The sequence below is a fragment of the Brassica napus genome, chromosome A5 (assembly GCF_020379485.1).
Source record: "Brassica napus cultivar Da-Ae chromosome A5, Da-Ae, whole genome shotgun sequence".
In the NCBI taxonomy this organism is placed as follows: Eukaryota; Viridiplantae; Streptophyta; class Magnoliopsida; order Brassicales; family Brassicaceae; genus Brassica; species Brassica napus.
In genome coordinates this window covers 10,064,742-10,080,948 of record NC_063438.1, presented here as the reverse complement: position 1 = coordinate 10,080,948, position 16,207 = coordinate 10,064,742, and the positions used below count along the sequence as shown (strand labels likewise).

The 16,207-nt window shown below is 37.4% G+C and overlaps 1 protein-coding gene across 1 annotated transcript; it reads left to right on the top strand.

The window, feature by feature from the left end:
* Window positions 1-10,861: 10,861 nt before the first annotated feature.
* LOC106451656 (protein LHCP TRANSLOCATION DEFECT) lies at window positions 10,862-11,863 on the top strand. Its single transcript, XM_013893607.3, has 2 exons — window positions 10,862-11,231; window positions 11,320-11,863. Exons 1-2 carry the CDS (start codon window positions 10,959-10,961, stop codon window positions 11,575-11,577), a joined length of 531 nt encoding a protein of 176 aa, XP_013749061.2. The 5' UTR covers window positions 10,862-10,958; the 3' UTR covers window positions 11,578-11,863.
* Window positions 11,864-16,207: the final 4,344 nt, after the last annotated feature.

Sequence of the window (16,207 nt, the reverse complement as noted above, 5' to 3'; positions counted from 1 at the left end):
ATCCGCCTTGGTATTTTGCGTTCTTGGTACATAGATAATCTCTGATCGGAGGAAACTTGCTTTCAGGATTTTCAAATCTTCCAAATAATTTGCAAAAGCTGGCCATTCATCTGGTTCCGAAACCATCTTCACCAATTGAGAACAATCTGTTGCAAACGTGACCTGAAACTGCCGTAAATTCCTCATACACTCCATTGCCCATATTAGTGCTTCCATCTCTGCGTGGAGAGGAGAGAGACTAGCTCTAACATTTCGCGCCCCCAACAACCCATCAAATCCTTCTAACGTACTATACCAACCTTGTCCGGAGAAGGTATCATTTTCTTTCCAAGAACCATCTGTGAAACACCATCTGCCTGGAATCGCCGGGGGTGTCCTATCCTCCACAGTTTGTGTTGTCCGCTGTTCGTTCAATATCTGTGCCTCAGCCCAAAGTGTTGATTCCGTTGCTGCCAACTTAAAGGTGTCCCTAGGATCAATGTCCAGGTTGCTAAAGACTTTATTATTCCTTCCTTTCCAAATGTACCATAATATCCAAGCAAACTGATGATCATCCATCTGAGGAAAGACTCTCCAAAAAAGATGATCCATGTTTGTGAAGAGAGAAGAGGTTGGAAAAATATCTGGATTTGATGGTATCTTCGAGAGAGCCCAAACCTGAAGTGCTGGAGGACATTCGAAAAACACATGGTTTATTGATTCCTCAGAGGCTCCACATCTTGCACAACATGTGTCTCCTTGTATTCCTCTTGCATGCAGATTCTTCTTAACTGCTATACATCCGGTCACCAATTGCCAAAGAAAATGTTTTAATTTTGGAGGACACCTTATTTTCCAACAGAAAGCCTTTAGTATATCGACGGTAGGTCCAATGAGTAATGGTGGTCTTATCTTGTCTGGATAAACTCGTTCTGCCTGATATCCAGATTTAACTGTATATTTTCCATTTTTTGTGAAGTGCCATCCATCTTTGTCTAACATCTGAGTCCTGCTCAGTGGTATACTTTCTATAATTTTCACATCCTGCGGATCCACCAAATCCCTAAGTACCTGTAAGTTCCAAGTTCGCGAAGTGGTATTAATGAGGGAATCCACTGTAAGGTCTGGGTAGAAATTGTGTTGATTTTTATTGGCTGGTCTCGGTCGAGTGGTTGGGAGCCAGGGATCGTTCCATACAGAGATAGAAGATCCTGATCCCACCAGTTTGATTAGTCATTTGTTTACCAGAGATCTAGCAGATACTATACTCCGCCAGCCATATGACGGAGAATATGAACGGATCGGTTCCAGGGGTGAGGCATTCCTAAAGTACCGACCTTTGAAGACACGAGAAAATAAGGTATTTGGCTTCTCTATCAGCCGCCACAACTGCTTAGCTAGCATCGCTGTGTTAAAATCCGTGATATCTTTGAACCCCAAACCTCCTTCATCCTTATCTACACATACTTTGTCCCATGATTTCCAGTGCATACCTTTTGTACTTCCCCCTGGACTCCACCAAAATCGTGCTACCGCACTCGTTAGCTTTTTTACGGTTGCCTTAGGCAAACGATAAACAGACATCACGTGATTTGGTAATGCCGTAACCACTGATTTAATAATCACTTCCTTTCCTCCCTTAGTAAAAAACCTAAAAGTTCACCCATTGACTCTGTTATTTAGTCGGTCTTGAACAAAGCCAAAAACTTGTATCTTGGACCCTCCAAGATTTTCCGGTAAACCTAAGTAAGATCCCATTCCTCCTAAATTCTGGATACCCAAAATATTTCTTAACTCCTGTCTGGCCGTTTCCTCAATTTTGTGGCCAAATTGAATGGACGACTTATCAAAATTTATAAGTTGACCTGATGCTGCCTTGTACTCCTTTAATATCCTGAGAATAGTTTGGCATTCTTTTTCCTGAGCTTTACAAAAAAAGAGGCTATCATCCGCAAATAGTAAATGAGATACTGCTGGACATGCCCGAGCTACCTTCATTCCCATTAGTTGTTGCCCTCTCTCTGCCTTTTTTATATTCGCAATTAAGGCCTCAGTACAAAGAATGAATAAATAAGGAGATAAAGGATCTCCTTGACGTAAACCTCGATGTGGAGTAATGAATCCCCGTGGTTGTCCATTTAATAGAACCCGATATTGAACCGAGGATATACACTCCATCATTAGCTTAATCCAGTGTAGATCAAATCCCATCTTCTGTAGTAAGGCTTTGATAAAATCCCATTCCACTCTATCATATGCTTTACTCATATCCGTTTTAATCGCCATAAACTTTCCCTGACACGCCTTATTGGTTCTCAATCCATGGAACATTTCCTGAGCAATAAGAATATTATCAGAAATCAAACGTCCTGCAACAAATGCTGATTGAGTTTCCGAAATAAGAGAAGGGAGACATATTTTCAAACGCTGACACAACACCTTCGAAATAATCTTGTACCCCACATTACAAAGACTAATTGGTCTCAACTCCGTCATCCTGGTGGGCCTTTCCGTCTTTGGAATCATGCATATATTAGTAATATTTATCCTTGGATCCAAATCTCCAGAAACCAGAAAATTATTCACCATATCAACCAAATCATCTTTAATAATATGCCAAGAGTGCTGGAAAAAAAGAGCAGTCATACCATCTGGACCTGGCGCCTTCTCTGGATGCATCATAAACAAAGCCTCTTTGACCTCAGCTTCAGTCGCTATTCTTAACAATCGTTGATTCATCTAAGGTGTAATACCTGGTGTTACCTCTGAAAGGAAACTATCAAACTCTGATGGCGAAGTGGTACTAAATAGATCTTCGAAATAGTCTACTGCCACTTTCTCCATCCCATTATCCCCTGTGATCCAATTTCCCTCAGCATCATGTAGTCCCACAATCCTATTACGTACCCGCCTTTGCTTGGTTAAAGCATGATAGAATTTTGTGTTAAGATCCCCAGATGAGTGCCATATATTCATGCTTTTCTGATGCCAGTACTCCTCTTCATCCTTATATGCATCTTGTAACTTCCTGGATACTTCCAAAATATCATCATGTGACCTATTATTATCTGTTTGTACCTCTTCGAGAGCTTTCTGTAAATCATTTATTTTTTCCTTTCCATAAGGAGGATTATTTTTCCGCCATTTAGCAATTTCATGGCGACAATTACCAATTTTTGCCACTATACCTTCAGATTGTCCTGCCCTATAGTTTGACCAGCCCATTGTAATTGATTCCATTAGTCCTTCTTGACCAATCCACCTCTTATCAAATCGAAACTGCCCTTTCCTCCTTGAAACTTTATCTTCTAAATAGGCCACCACCGGCCGATGATCAGACGCCACCATCCCTAAATATTCTGTATAAGAGCACGGAAATAGAGTGTGCCACTCCTCGTTTGCTAAAGCGCGATCTAGACGACATCTGACCGTCACTGCTTCTTTTCCTTTTCCTCTTCTTCCTTGCCATGACATTTTATTTCTCCGAGCCGGAAACTCCAATAATCCACTGTTTCGTATCATATTATTGAAAGGAATAAAAGATTCTGGGCTTCTCAAAAATCCTCCCTCCTTCTCATGGTTTCCAGTGATCTCATTTAAATCGCCAACAATGAACCAAGGCTCAGAACGTGAGAGCCCATATCTAGTTAACCTTTCCCACACTTGTTCCCTCAGTTTTTGAACTGGATCACCATACACAAAAGTTAAATAAACTACCTTTCCAAGAGCCACCGCTTCCACATCTATCATTCTGTTACTGGAATATAAAATCTTAACCTGATACTCATTGTTATAAAATAGAGCTAATCCACCACTTCTCCCAACTGGATCCACTGTAACCAGATTATCGAATCCAATATGTGCTTGAAAGTTTTGAACAAACTCCAAAGCTTGCTTTGTTTCTGATAAAAATAAAAAATCTGGTTTATGTTTATACCAAATTTCCCTTAAATAACTGATGGTCCAATTGCTTCCCATGCCTCTACAATTCTAACTAAGTACTCTCATTAAAAAATATTTGAAAAAACCTTTCCAGGCTAGATAAGCAGATGTGAAGAAACCTTACTTGATGAGCTAATATATACAATCCTGCTAACAAAGATATCATAAGATGACCATATTGCAAACCCAATAATTTTAATAAGCGAATTATCATTGCCATTATAAACCGAAAACCCATCCAAATGTGAGCTCCTTTCAATAAACGTCTTATTTGACAAGCTCCATAAAATTCATATATATTCTTGTTTGAAAACAGTCCCAATCGAGCTTGCCCACAAACCTTTACAGTTACTTGACGTGCCGTACAAGTCATCAAGAAATCCACACCAACATCCATGCTCCAAAGACAAACCTGCCCTAAAAGAGACGTGAAAGAGACCAATTCCCTTCCTTCTCCGCTCTCGATCCTCACCACAGTACAAAATACATACCACATGTCATGACATAATGAGGTCAAACTGCCAGAGATGTCATCCCGTGCTAACCATAGAAACGAACAGTTTCGAGTCAAGCCCTCTGCGACACCTAATTTAAATTCAAACACCAATAAATCTGTATCTTTCCATTGCTCTTGTACACAGCCAGAGGACACATCAACATGATTCTCCGTAACTTTGCACAACCAAAACCATCGTAGACCATAGATCCATGAACCAAAAACACCAATTTTATTCCTTAAAAAAAACTTGACCAGAACACTAGACCAGAAAAAAGAACTCAAACGACTACTTAACCATAAACACCAGATATTGCTCAGTGAGCTTACTTGAAAAACAGAATTAAAAAAACACAAACTGAAAACCATCACACAAACCCGCGCTTCTTCATCTTCGTAATCCATATAAATCTTCAATTTTTGTTAATGGGAGGCTTGGGGTTTGAAGTACCCTGCTCCGCTCCATTCTTCATGTCATCGCCTTGCTTCATGCCATCACCTTGCTTCGTGCCATCACCTTGCTTCGTGCCCTCACCTTGCTTGGGGTTGGACTTGCTCGCAAGACGTTTGCGCGGTGAAATTAATGAATGCACCATTCTCATCTTAGAAGTTCCCACTACAAGTGGCCCTCCTCTGAAGAGCTTCTTTTTAACTCCCTTGTTCTTTTCTCCCCCGCCCACATTCTCAGCCTTTTCCAACTCTCCCTCTTCACTCATCTTAATGTTAGCGCCAATATCACCTTGTGTAACACCCTGATTCCCAACAATCTCCTCATCCGTAACATCCTGGAACTCATCCTCTCCACCATTAGTTACCTTTCCCTCTTTCAGTGAAGAATTATTCTCGTCAGTATCCATGTTGTCTGCTTTCACCAAGTTCTCCTGTTCCAGCATGCCCTCGTTGACTACATCAAGTCCATTTTCTACCTCCTCATTCCCCATACGTACCTGAACAGACCCTAGCCCGTTGACAGGTGCCAATATCACGTCACCGTCCCTCTGCGAATGCACTTCCTGTTGTGTTTCACCCGCCCCTGACAATTGAGTAGACCTCATGGTACCTTCATATGTGCGCCCCTTACTCCTCTCCTGTTCTGGAAAGTGATCTCTGGGACTACGTTCTCTTCGCATACCTCGATACCCTTGAGACCGGTAACGACCCTCCTGAAACGAATTCCTTGTAGGCTCATGTCTGGGGCGACGATGGCGTGAATCTAGCTCCTCTCTCCTGAAACGACTTCTATCTGCACTCATTTTCTTATCCTCTCTTCCTGACACACGGACCCATTTTGCCTCATCTTCCTCATACATTTTCCCCTTGCCCTTTCCTTGATGATCCCTATCCTCGTTGTTTTGTTCCTGGCGACCATCATGACCGTTGATGACTACCCCCTTGTAACTTGCAGCTCGCTCTCCTCCCCGTTCAGCTCTTGCCTCCCGCACCTCCATCTTCTCCTGCGGACTTTCCTTGTTCAGTGAACACCTCTTCACGTCATGACAGAGGCTGAAGCACTTAGAGCAATAGCCAAAGAGCTTCTCGTATCTCAAAGCGATCAGCTCTTCCCCTCCTCCATAGAATTCTCCACCGCGAAAATCAACTGATGTCTCAAAACAGAGACATTTTGTTCCATCGACGACCACTTTAACTCTCCCGTAGTCAAGGTCCACTTCGACAACATTGCCTATAGCTCCTCCAATACTCTCAAAGGTCGGCTCTGCCCAATATTGGAGCGGCACTCCCAAGACACGAATCCAAAACGTAATCTCCGTTGGGTAACTCTTTTCCATCACCGGCTTCCACCTCACAAGAGAGATCATCCAATAATCAAAGTGGTACGGCTGCATCTTCAGGACCTCCTCGATATCTTCTTCATTGTGGAAATCGAACTGAAACCTTCCAAGACCAAGATCAGCACCAGCAACTCTATCTTCCACCTTCCAGATTTTTGGTAACATAATGAGCAAAGCCGTAACGTCTTGCTCCTCTGGGTTGAAGCACTTGCCGATCAGAGTTTTGTCATAGTTCTGGATGAGCGCCGAGTTATCAAAGTGAGGCACCGTGATTCTCAATGGCTTGCGAGCTGCTTCGCCACCATTTTTGTTCCCAACCGTAGCAAGAAGCTGTCCTTGAGTCATATTAATGAAAATCGCACCGAACTCCACCAACTGGAAAATAGGAAATAAGGAATTGTTTTTTTGAAATGTGATGATGTGAAACGTTGCCTCTCTTCCCCTTTTATAGATCTTCCCCTCTTTTTGAAATCTGAAGTAAACACATTGATTACCAAATATTGTACCATCAATCATATTATGCTGAAAATAATCTAAAAATCTCAAAGTGATACACCAAATCAGACCAAAGAAACCTGACAGTACATGATTTCGGTATAATTGAATCAGAGATCTGATCCTTGAAACCCACCAATCCGCCCCCTTTGACCCAATTCTCTGAAGAATCAAAAAGATCATACCTTGATAACTCCGAATCTTGACAAAGTTAGTTTGGGCTCTCACTGTAACGGAAGTTGGGGTTGCTTCGTGTGACATCTTTAACAATTTAGTAGTTTCTTATAAGATTTTACAGAAACTGAAAGGTTGCTCATATCTGCTTTACTTTCTCTCTGGTTCAGGCGTCCATAAATGTCCATCGACTCAACAGTCAACACCTTCCAACATGTATTGAGTGAAGGTTCATTGTATGAGCTTATTGTTTTCAATGTCACACGAAGCAACCCCAACTTCCGTTACAGTGAGAGCCCCCATGCTATTCGTTTCACAGACAAAACTGTTTTCGTTGACCTGACTGAACCGTCTGAACCGATTCCAGAAACTTATGGAGTTAGCCAATACGAGCATTGGTTTACCAGGTGTGGTTCTGTTTATGTGTCTTTCAATTTTCTATAAAAGCTTTAAGTGAAGTAATCACAGTTTCTCCGTTTGCACATGTACTTATTTCTCAGATATCGTTGGTCAAATAAAAGGGATAAGAACAACTTACAATGAGGCGACTCCGAGTATACAACACATGATCACCCTGAGCCTTTAAAGGATATGTAGGTATTTTAAGAAAATCTTAATTAAATAGAATGAAGCATTCCACGAACAAGTAGTAATCACATGGCTTAAGCTTTGCCTTACTGTATTTCCAGCCATCCAAATGTATGCGTAAGTGTTTTCGACGCCTCAGCTAAGTCTTGATGAAGACCTGATTAGTAGGGGTCATGAACCAAAGGTGGTGGTTGCCACGAACATCAACCCTAAGTTAGTCGGCGGTACTAAGTTGACCACTATTTCTCACACATGTTATTCGAAGGTCTAACCTGTACTTTGACTATATAAGTTTCATTCCTGGTCGACTCTTCCTCAATGCAACCTCTCCTACTCATTTCTATTTTGATAAGGAGTGCGATGCTGGCAGAAGTTATCTTGAAAGGTAATGAGTTTCACAACTCCCTTTTAATTTCAACCATGTCCTTAAAAGTCCATGTGCTCACTAAACATGTTTCAATTAGGGTGTGTGGGAGTGACGAAGGCTTACGCTCTACCCCTACAAAGTATGTGGGTGTTAAGAAGATTGAACCACTGACGATAGATGAACTTAATGAGTACGTCATAAAGCTGCTCCTCAGGTATAAAGATCAACCTAAGACATCATTCGTAACTATACTGTAGCGGTTCATTTGCAAGGAAATTGAACCGTGGGTTTTCATCTTTCACATGTGCTTTCTGCAATAAGGAGGACACTGTTGGAGTTGTTAGGTAAATTCTCATGATTGTATTCCTTTTTTTTTAAATGTTTACAAAACGCATCCTAACAAGCAACGAATGTAACATATTACACTTGACATCCCATTAGCAGCTACACTTCGTTGGTGTTTACTTAAGATTAGTGATGCATATTGGCAGGGGGGAGGGAAATGACAACCCAAGTGATGATTTCCCAGGTGCTGGAGCAGTGAAAATAAGCCATAGTGATGGCCTTAAGGGCACTGCCGTGGAGGATGGTGGCTTTGTTCCTTACGGTGATGCAGCAGGTGGGACTGGTGAGCCAGTTGATCCAAGTAAGACCTCTGTTGATGGAAGGTCCAAAAGCGAGGATGGAACAGAGCATGAAAGTGGGTAGCTATGGAAAGAAGCCGTGCACTAAGTAATTCATGGTACAAGTCATGTAAAACTAGGTGTTTGTCCGCGCTTCGCGCGGGATGTTAATTATACATGCTTTGTTTCGGTTCATGGTGTGTTGGTACGGGTTGTGGTTGTTTGAATTTGTACTTGTGCTCTTCAGTCTATGATCTGAGGTTTGATTTATATAACATGAGCCGTAGCGGTTCTGACTCTCTAGTTTGTTTCCTAATGTTAATGAGATTGAGTGTAACTGAATGATAATGCATGGCCGTTTTACCGTATCGAGTAATTAGTTGTATCGTTAAATGGTTGAAAATAGGATTAATTATAGGATTAAAATTTTATCTAATTTGTTTCTGCAAATTGGATTATTTTCAAATATTCTCCTATATTTTGAATTATCGAGATATTTTTTGGCAAAAATGGAGACTTTCTTAATCCTTTTTTTTTTTAATTTTCAGATAATTATTAAGTTGGAAATATGTTTAGCTGTTCTTTTACAGAATTGAGACAAACTAGCTTTTACAGAATTTTTTCTAATTTAGCATCTTTCTTGTTTTTGAAGAAAAAATATCTACAAATATCTTGCTTTACATATTAGGGAGAAACAATTATTCGCAACAGGTTAGAAGACTTTGAATTTATGAAGAACTTTAGTTTTAATGTATATAACTAGATTTTGACCCGCGCTTGGAAAGCGCGGGTTTGTTTTTGTAATTAAATATATTGTAAACGAATTTCTAATAAGATAGTGTATAAGTTTGAGCACATTTATCCAAAACCAGGGACCAAACCGTACCAAGCTGAAAAACCAAAATTGAATTGAATTGCATAAATAATATAGCAAATCATAAATCTATGACCAAAAAATTGAAACAGAACCGAGAACCAAATGAGTACTTGAATTTTTAAATAAAAATTATATATTTAAAAATATTAATTACATTCAATTTTTTAAATAACGACATATCCTAAAAATACTATTTATAAACCGGATAACACGAAAACTTGAATTACCCGAATATTTTTATTTGGTTGATAAATAATTTAGTTAGCCAAAAGTATAATTTATGTATATAATTATTTATTTCAAATATATATAACTATGTTTAATATAACACATAGTATCAAAACTATTTTTAAAATAATATTATGTTTTAAAATAAGTAGATTTTGTTCTAAAACACAATTCTACTGCTAACATGTTTTAAAGTATCGATATAGTGTTAATAAATAACAAAGTGTTTTCAAAGTTTTAGAAGTTATCACTAACCGATTTATAATTGGTTAGACTAAATATCTAACAGAACCGAAGATAAATAGTCATTTTCTGAAAATATAGCAGATGGAAAGATTGAACCGGTTTTATGTAGATCATAAACATATCTATGGATTTTTATAGGAACTGGTTTGGTATTAAAATAATACAACCAACTTGGAATATTAAGTTGTGACAAACATCGTTTAGTTTGTGAATGATAATGTTGAAGTGTTCATATATATAACATGGTTAATGAAATCGGTTTAGTTAATAAGGTTAGTATAAAATAATGGTTCATTTTTGTAAAAAAATGTATTTTTTACAATGGATATTATATTTTGTTTATAGTTTTTGAAGGTATTATCTATTAAATAAATCATAAGTAACCATATACTATATAAATATAGGGTGGACATTATTTAATATTAGCTCAAAATATTTATGATGGAATAATGCGTATATAGTAAACGTATAAGTAGATAATTAGGTTAGTACCATTTTTTATGACTAATTTGCTTTTAATGAAGAATAATTAAGTTAGTAGTATGAGAAATAATAGGAATTCTAGTTAAATGAAATGGTTCAACTATGACTTATTTTAAGTAGATTTTTTAGGACTCCTTCCCTTTTAATAGTATTTGATTAACTGGAAAGAAAATCTAATTTTTAGATTTTTCTACAGAATTGTAACAAAACTAGCTTTTCTAGGATATAAGAAACCAAAATCTTCCATTAGTTTTGAATTTATAATACTAAAGACAGTTTACAAGCCACATAATGATTTGTTGGCTGGCACATACTGAAATATAAAGGTGGAAAAGTAAACTATAACACTGGTTTTTTCACACCATCTGTTTTGCACAAATAGATGCTTCAAACAAAAAAATTATTTTATTAAAGATATTTTTTGATATTTTATGAAATCAAATGTAATTTAAAAAGTAATAATTGAGTTTATTATGTTATTATTAAATTAACGTTATTAAGAATTAATAATCATACAAAATAATAATAAAAACTAATATATTCCCTTTAATATATGGCTCATAGGTTTATTTTGTTTAGATAATAAGAAAAAATAAAGAAATGAGTGGATAATAAAACCACTGAATCTGCTTGCTTGCTTCAGTTGGAAGCATTAAGAGACAGAACAGCAATGGCTTCTTCCTCTTCTATCTCATTCTCATGCGCACCTTCACTTGTCTCCACGAAATCAATCAACCATTCTCCTACACGGACACTGCTATCCTCTCGGTTTCTTGGAACCCGAAACTTAAAACTTCGTATCCGACCCGCCAGACTCGGACCCTCAAACGGGTCAAGAACCACTTGCTGGTTCAAGTTCGGCAAGAACGGCGTCGATGCCGAAAGTGCCGGAATCTACGGCAGTCAGTCTCGTGATGACTTCGACAAAGACGACGTTGAACAGGTTTTGTCTTCTTGTCCAATCAAAATCACATCGAGTTAACCACTTTGGTTCTTGAAAGAAACTGATATGTATCTTGTTTCTGATGTAGTATTTCAATTACATGGGGATGCTTGCGGTAGAAGGCACCTATTCAAAGATGGAAGCCCTTCTTAACCTAAACATTCACCCAGTCGATATTCTATTGATGTTAGCCGCCACGGAAGGTGACAAACCTAAGATCGAGGAGCTGCTCAGAGCTGGTGCTAGTTACACGGTCAAAGATGCCGATGGAAGAACCGCTCTCGACAGAGCCAACAGTGAAGAGATCCGTGACTTGATCCTTGGCTACTCCACTCAGAAGGCTTGAGTTCCATCTTCAGTTTGAAGTTTGAACACTTGGAACTGCGCAAGTTTTGTTATGTGCTAGAACAAACTGTCTTTATAGTTATAACCCTTTTGTCTTTCGCGCATGTTTCTTGTTTCTTCCTTTGAGGGTTCTTCTGTGGTGTTTGGTGTTACTGCAGAGGAAGATCTTTTCACAGGTAGACAATCCACCACCTTGGTTGTTGCTCTGAACTTGGTTTAGTTGTGTCTGTGTTGATTCTTGCCGGGCTCACAAGATTTGTAGATTTATCATATATGGTTTTTCTGAATCTTCTCTTTGGGATCATCCATTGTTAGTCTTGGAAGAAGCTGCCTCAGCGAGAGGAGTTGAACTCTCGGAAGCAGTAACACCAACGTTTTCGTCTCCTTCAAGCAGAGGAGAAGGAGAGGTATCTTCTGCAATTAAACAATTCAATCAAGCAATAAAACATGAACTCTTTAACCTTTGACCATTTTAAAACACTAAAGCTATGAAGATCTAAACAATTTTAAGCCTATGTTTGCAATGTCTCAAGTAAGACATATTTATCATTTTTCCATACACAATCCAAAAAGGTGGTGGTGCACTCTTCATCCTATTGATAAAACTCGCGGAACACCTGTTACTGACATGATCACTGAAAGTGTGTAAGAAGAAATCAACCAAAGGGTCCAACACAGAAGCTTAGACTGACCTCAACCCCATCATGTGCTATTTTACAGACAGTTTCTCTAAGGATGTAGAGGTTACCGAATTGAAAACTGAAACATCATCAAGTAATATCTGCAAGAACCCAAACCGACGAACATGTAACAAGAAGATCAGTCACGGTATGATACCAGAAACTGCCTAGAATGTTCTGTTTTAGTTTCTCCGGATTAGACAGAACCAAAAAAAAAAAAGTCGACTTACTTTTTGAATCAACACTCGGAGACGTGAAAGCAGCGCCAAAAATGTCACAGAAGATCCTAAGAAAAATGAACAAGCCAGCAGAATGGATATCCCACTGTTAACAAAAATTTGAAAGACAAAACAATTAAGAGTTGAATGCGATTAGCTCTAAAGGAATTATACAAACAGTTCTGATACACCTAGCTGCCTTCAAGATGGGTTCAGTCATCTGCAACAAACACAATGACCAGTCAGAACACTCGGATCTTGTTCATATCTATGAGCTTGTTTACACAGCTGATCTCTACCCAAGCAACAAAGAAAGATCCATAAGAGTACCTGTGAGAGTAGATGAAGAGCTCCCCGAAGTCGGTCCAAGAGCTTTGGTTTGCCAGTATCAGATTTATTCAACTTCAAGCTGCATAAACCCTAAAAATGTCAGCTATGCTCCAGTCTCCATTCTCTCATCATAAATCAGTGATAAACATATGGAAGATAAGCCTACCTCTTCAAAACATGAAGTTTCTGTCCCAGAGATAACATGAAAGCATGGTCTCAGAATCTCCTCCATGTTTGCTGTTCGCAAAAGCCTCAAATCTCTCCTCCCCTGAGCAATAAAAATTGAAAACAGTTGAAATAAATCCTTCTTTATCACGAAAAAAAAAACAAACGAAGTAGATACCTTGAGTAGGTAGTGAAAATAGGAGCATCTCCTATGCTGGTTCTTAGGGTATCTCCATCCCCACTCCATTTTTTTCTCTAAAATGGATTAAAAGTGATTATGGAGTAAAGAATGCTCCAATCCAACCCCATATCTCACTCCATAATGAAGTTTACTCCATAAATGGAGTAATCTATTTTTTGTTTGTTCATCACTCCATTATAGAGTGGGAAATGGAGTAGGATTGGAGTAATTTTAATTCATTTTCACTTTTACTCCATTTTGGAGGAAAAAATGGTGTTTTACATTGGAGATGCTCTTATTCTTGTAAACCATTCTCTCGAAGACCGCGTGCTCGACTTCAAGCTGACGAAGCTGACTCTTCAGCTTCTCCTCTATATCTTTGGCTTGTATATCATCATCATCCATTGTGTTTTTCTGACTCTGGAAACTTATCTATAATCCACGAAGGCAATAAAAGTTAGCGTTTATTTTACGTAAACCATTATGAAGCCTGCAATAAAAGTTTCAGTTTCGTTACATACTTGAATCAAAGTCACTCACTCAGACTCATAAACTTCACAAAATTCGAACTAGAGACGAGTAGAATGATGATTATATTAGAAGCAAGTAACAAAGTTTGAAAGAGACACAGAGAACCAACACGCACTGGCACGGGGCGGCTCACCTCAAAACCAAGGAAACATCAAGCGTGACTCGTTCAACTACTCACATTCTAAGAAAATCAAGAAGCCTTACCTATAGAATCTATAGTTACAGGAATGAATCGATGGTTGACAAGAAACAGAAGTTTATTAGTCGCTGTCTGGAAGTTTCAGAACACGGTCACGCAGTGAGAGACACAGGGAGGTTTAATTAGGGTTTAATGGTTTAATTCAAAACCGATCTGTTTACCACTACCGAACCGAGCAAGCAATCGGTTATCATCTCCAACCCGAGTTGGCCAAACTTTTGGTTCGGCTTAACTCTGGAAAATACGGCTCGGCTCAGGTGCTGAGGGCCTGTTGGAAAAATGAGTAGCACGAAAATAATGTGACGTGCCAAATTATTCCAGATTTTTGTTATTTTTTTAAGGATCTCAATTTGAGAGTGTGACTGGAAAGTATTTCTAGAGTAACTTATTACTCTGAAATTTAATTTACTCCAAAGTCCATTAAAAATTTACTAATCAGGTGGAAAATTACTTTTACATTTTTAATCTAGTTACTATTTAAATGGTGAAAAATATACTCATACTTTTACTCAACGAGTGTGACTGTATAGTTATTTTAGAGTAAATATTTTCACACTTTTACTCTGCAGGTGTGACTGTATAGTCATTTTAGAGTAAATATTTGAAAATAAAACCATTTTACTCTAAATTCAGGTAAAAAGTTTCCAATCAGGTAAACTATTATTATTGCTCTTTTACTTTTTGTACTATTGATTTAGTGAAAAAGCACTTTGAAAATTACTTTTGAATTTACAAGCAAAATATATTTTTCGCTGGTTTTTGTTTTTCTTTCCTCTTTTCACCTTTTAACATTTACTCTATTTTTCACTTTTTATTTCCTCTCTGTTACTCTAAAGTTTTTCAATCACAACCTATATTTTGCTACAGTAATAACTTTCCTCTCATTTGCGCTTTTTCTTTCTTGTTTTTTACATTTTTTCTTCTATTTTTATCTATTTCTTTTATTCTATATTACTCTAGTGATATCCAATCAAAACCCTGAATATTTTTCTCTTTTTACTGTCTTTTTTTTTTCTTAAATATTTATTTTCATAAAAATTAAATTAAATTCTTAAAAGGCCTTCTTTTCAAAATTAGGTGTGCAAAGATATTTACGTAAGCAACACTAATGTGACGAAATATATTGCGCAAGCACAATGTGACGAGAGAGAAGGTAAAATATATTAGTCGATGATGTTGACAAAAAACATTAGCCGACGAATAATTGATATTTTAAATAATTTCTGACAAACAAAATTGGAGAATCTTATTAAATGTTGTTTAATTTTATATGTCCACATAGTTTTGACCATGTAATTTCTATTGTGTAAATTACTATATTTGTTTTTACAGTAGTACACTTACGAACATATATACTTTTATTTTAGATTTATTTCTCTCTTAAAAAGTAAAAATAAAATTACTCTAAAAGAAGAAGAAGAAGAAGAAGAATTTTTTTCTTTTGAGAAACTGAATTATTAGCTTTGATGACCGAACTAGAAAAGACTAGCTAGATGACATGTGTAAAACAAATCTCAGAATCAAATGATTTTAAGATTTTAAGAGACGGCAAAGTACTTAGTTCTTACTTCTTGTAATAAATAAACATGGTCAATGATTAAGACATGTAATTCGTGGGGAAGTGGTAATAAAGATTCAACGAGAATGTGGTTTATAACGTGGCAAGCAGGCGAAAAATAGTCTTCACTGATTTTTAAAACAGGCAAATAAATAATTAAAGAACAAAACGTGATGAAGATAATAGTCTGGTTAAGGCCAGATTAACAAAAGGCGACGTATATATACTTAAACCTATAGTTTTTCTAATATAGTTGGTCCACGCTACTTGAACCTTTTGAATCCGGCAGAACAAATTTTATTTCATTTAAGAATGTGTTGGGTTAAAACAGCATGTTTGATGTAAACACCTATTTGAATTGGCTTGTCATGAAATATTTAGATAAAATTTATATATTTTTTGTGCAACAAAAATTTATCTTATGTTCCCATTCTTCTTCTTTGTAATTTTGGTGACGTATAAAATGTGTGACGTTAGATGATGCGTAATCATATTAATTAAGGTGTCGAAAATTTGACCTAGATGGGATTTCGTCATAGTGAAATATTGATGTTAATATGTGGTTGCCACTAGTGAATATTCATTACTAATTATCGTGTGACAATTATCAAAAGAACTGTTTACATATAGTTCTAATATATGTATTTCATTGATTAGTATTATGTAAGTGGATTTTTTTCAAACAATATAAGCTTATAATTCTTTCAGTAACCAAATCGTATTAAATCTAAAGACTTATATTACTTCATCCATTCTTATATTTGAGAAC

Coding starts and splice junctions, on each gene's coding strand:
- LOC106451656 (XM_013893607.3), top strand. CDS start 10,959: ATGGCTTCTTCCTCTTCTATCTCATTCTCATGCGCACCTTCACTTGTC. Junction 11,232..11,319: donor ACAAAGACGACGTTGAACAG/GTTTTGTCTTCT, acceptor TTTCTGATGTAG/TATTTCAATTACATGGGGAT.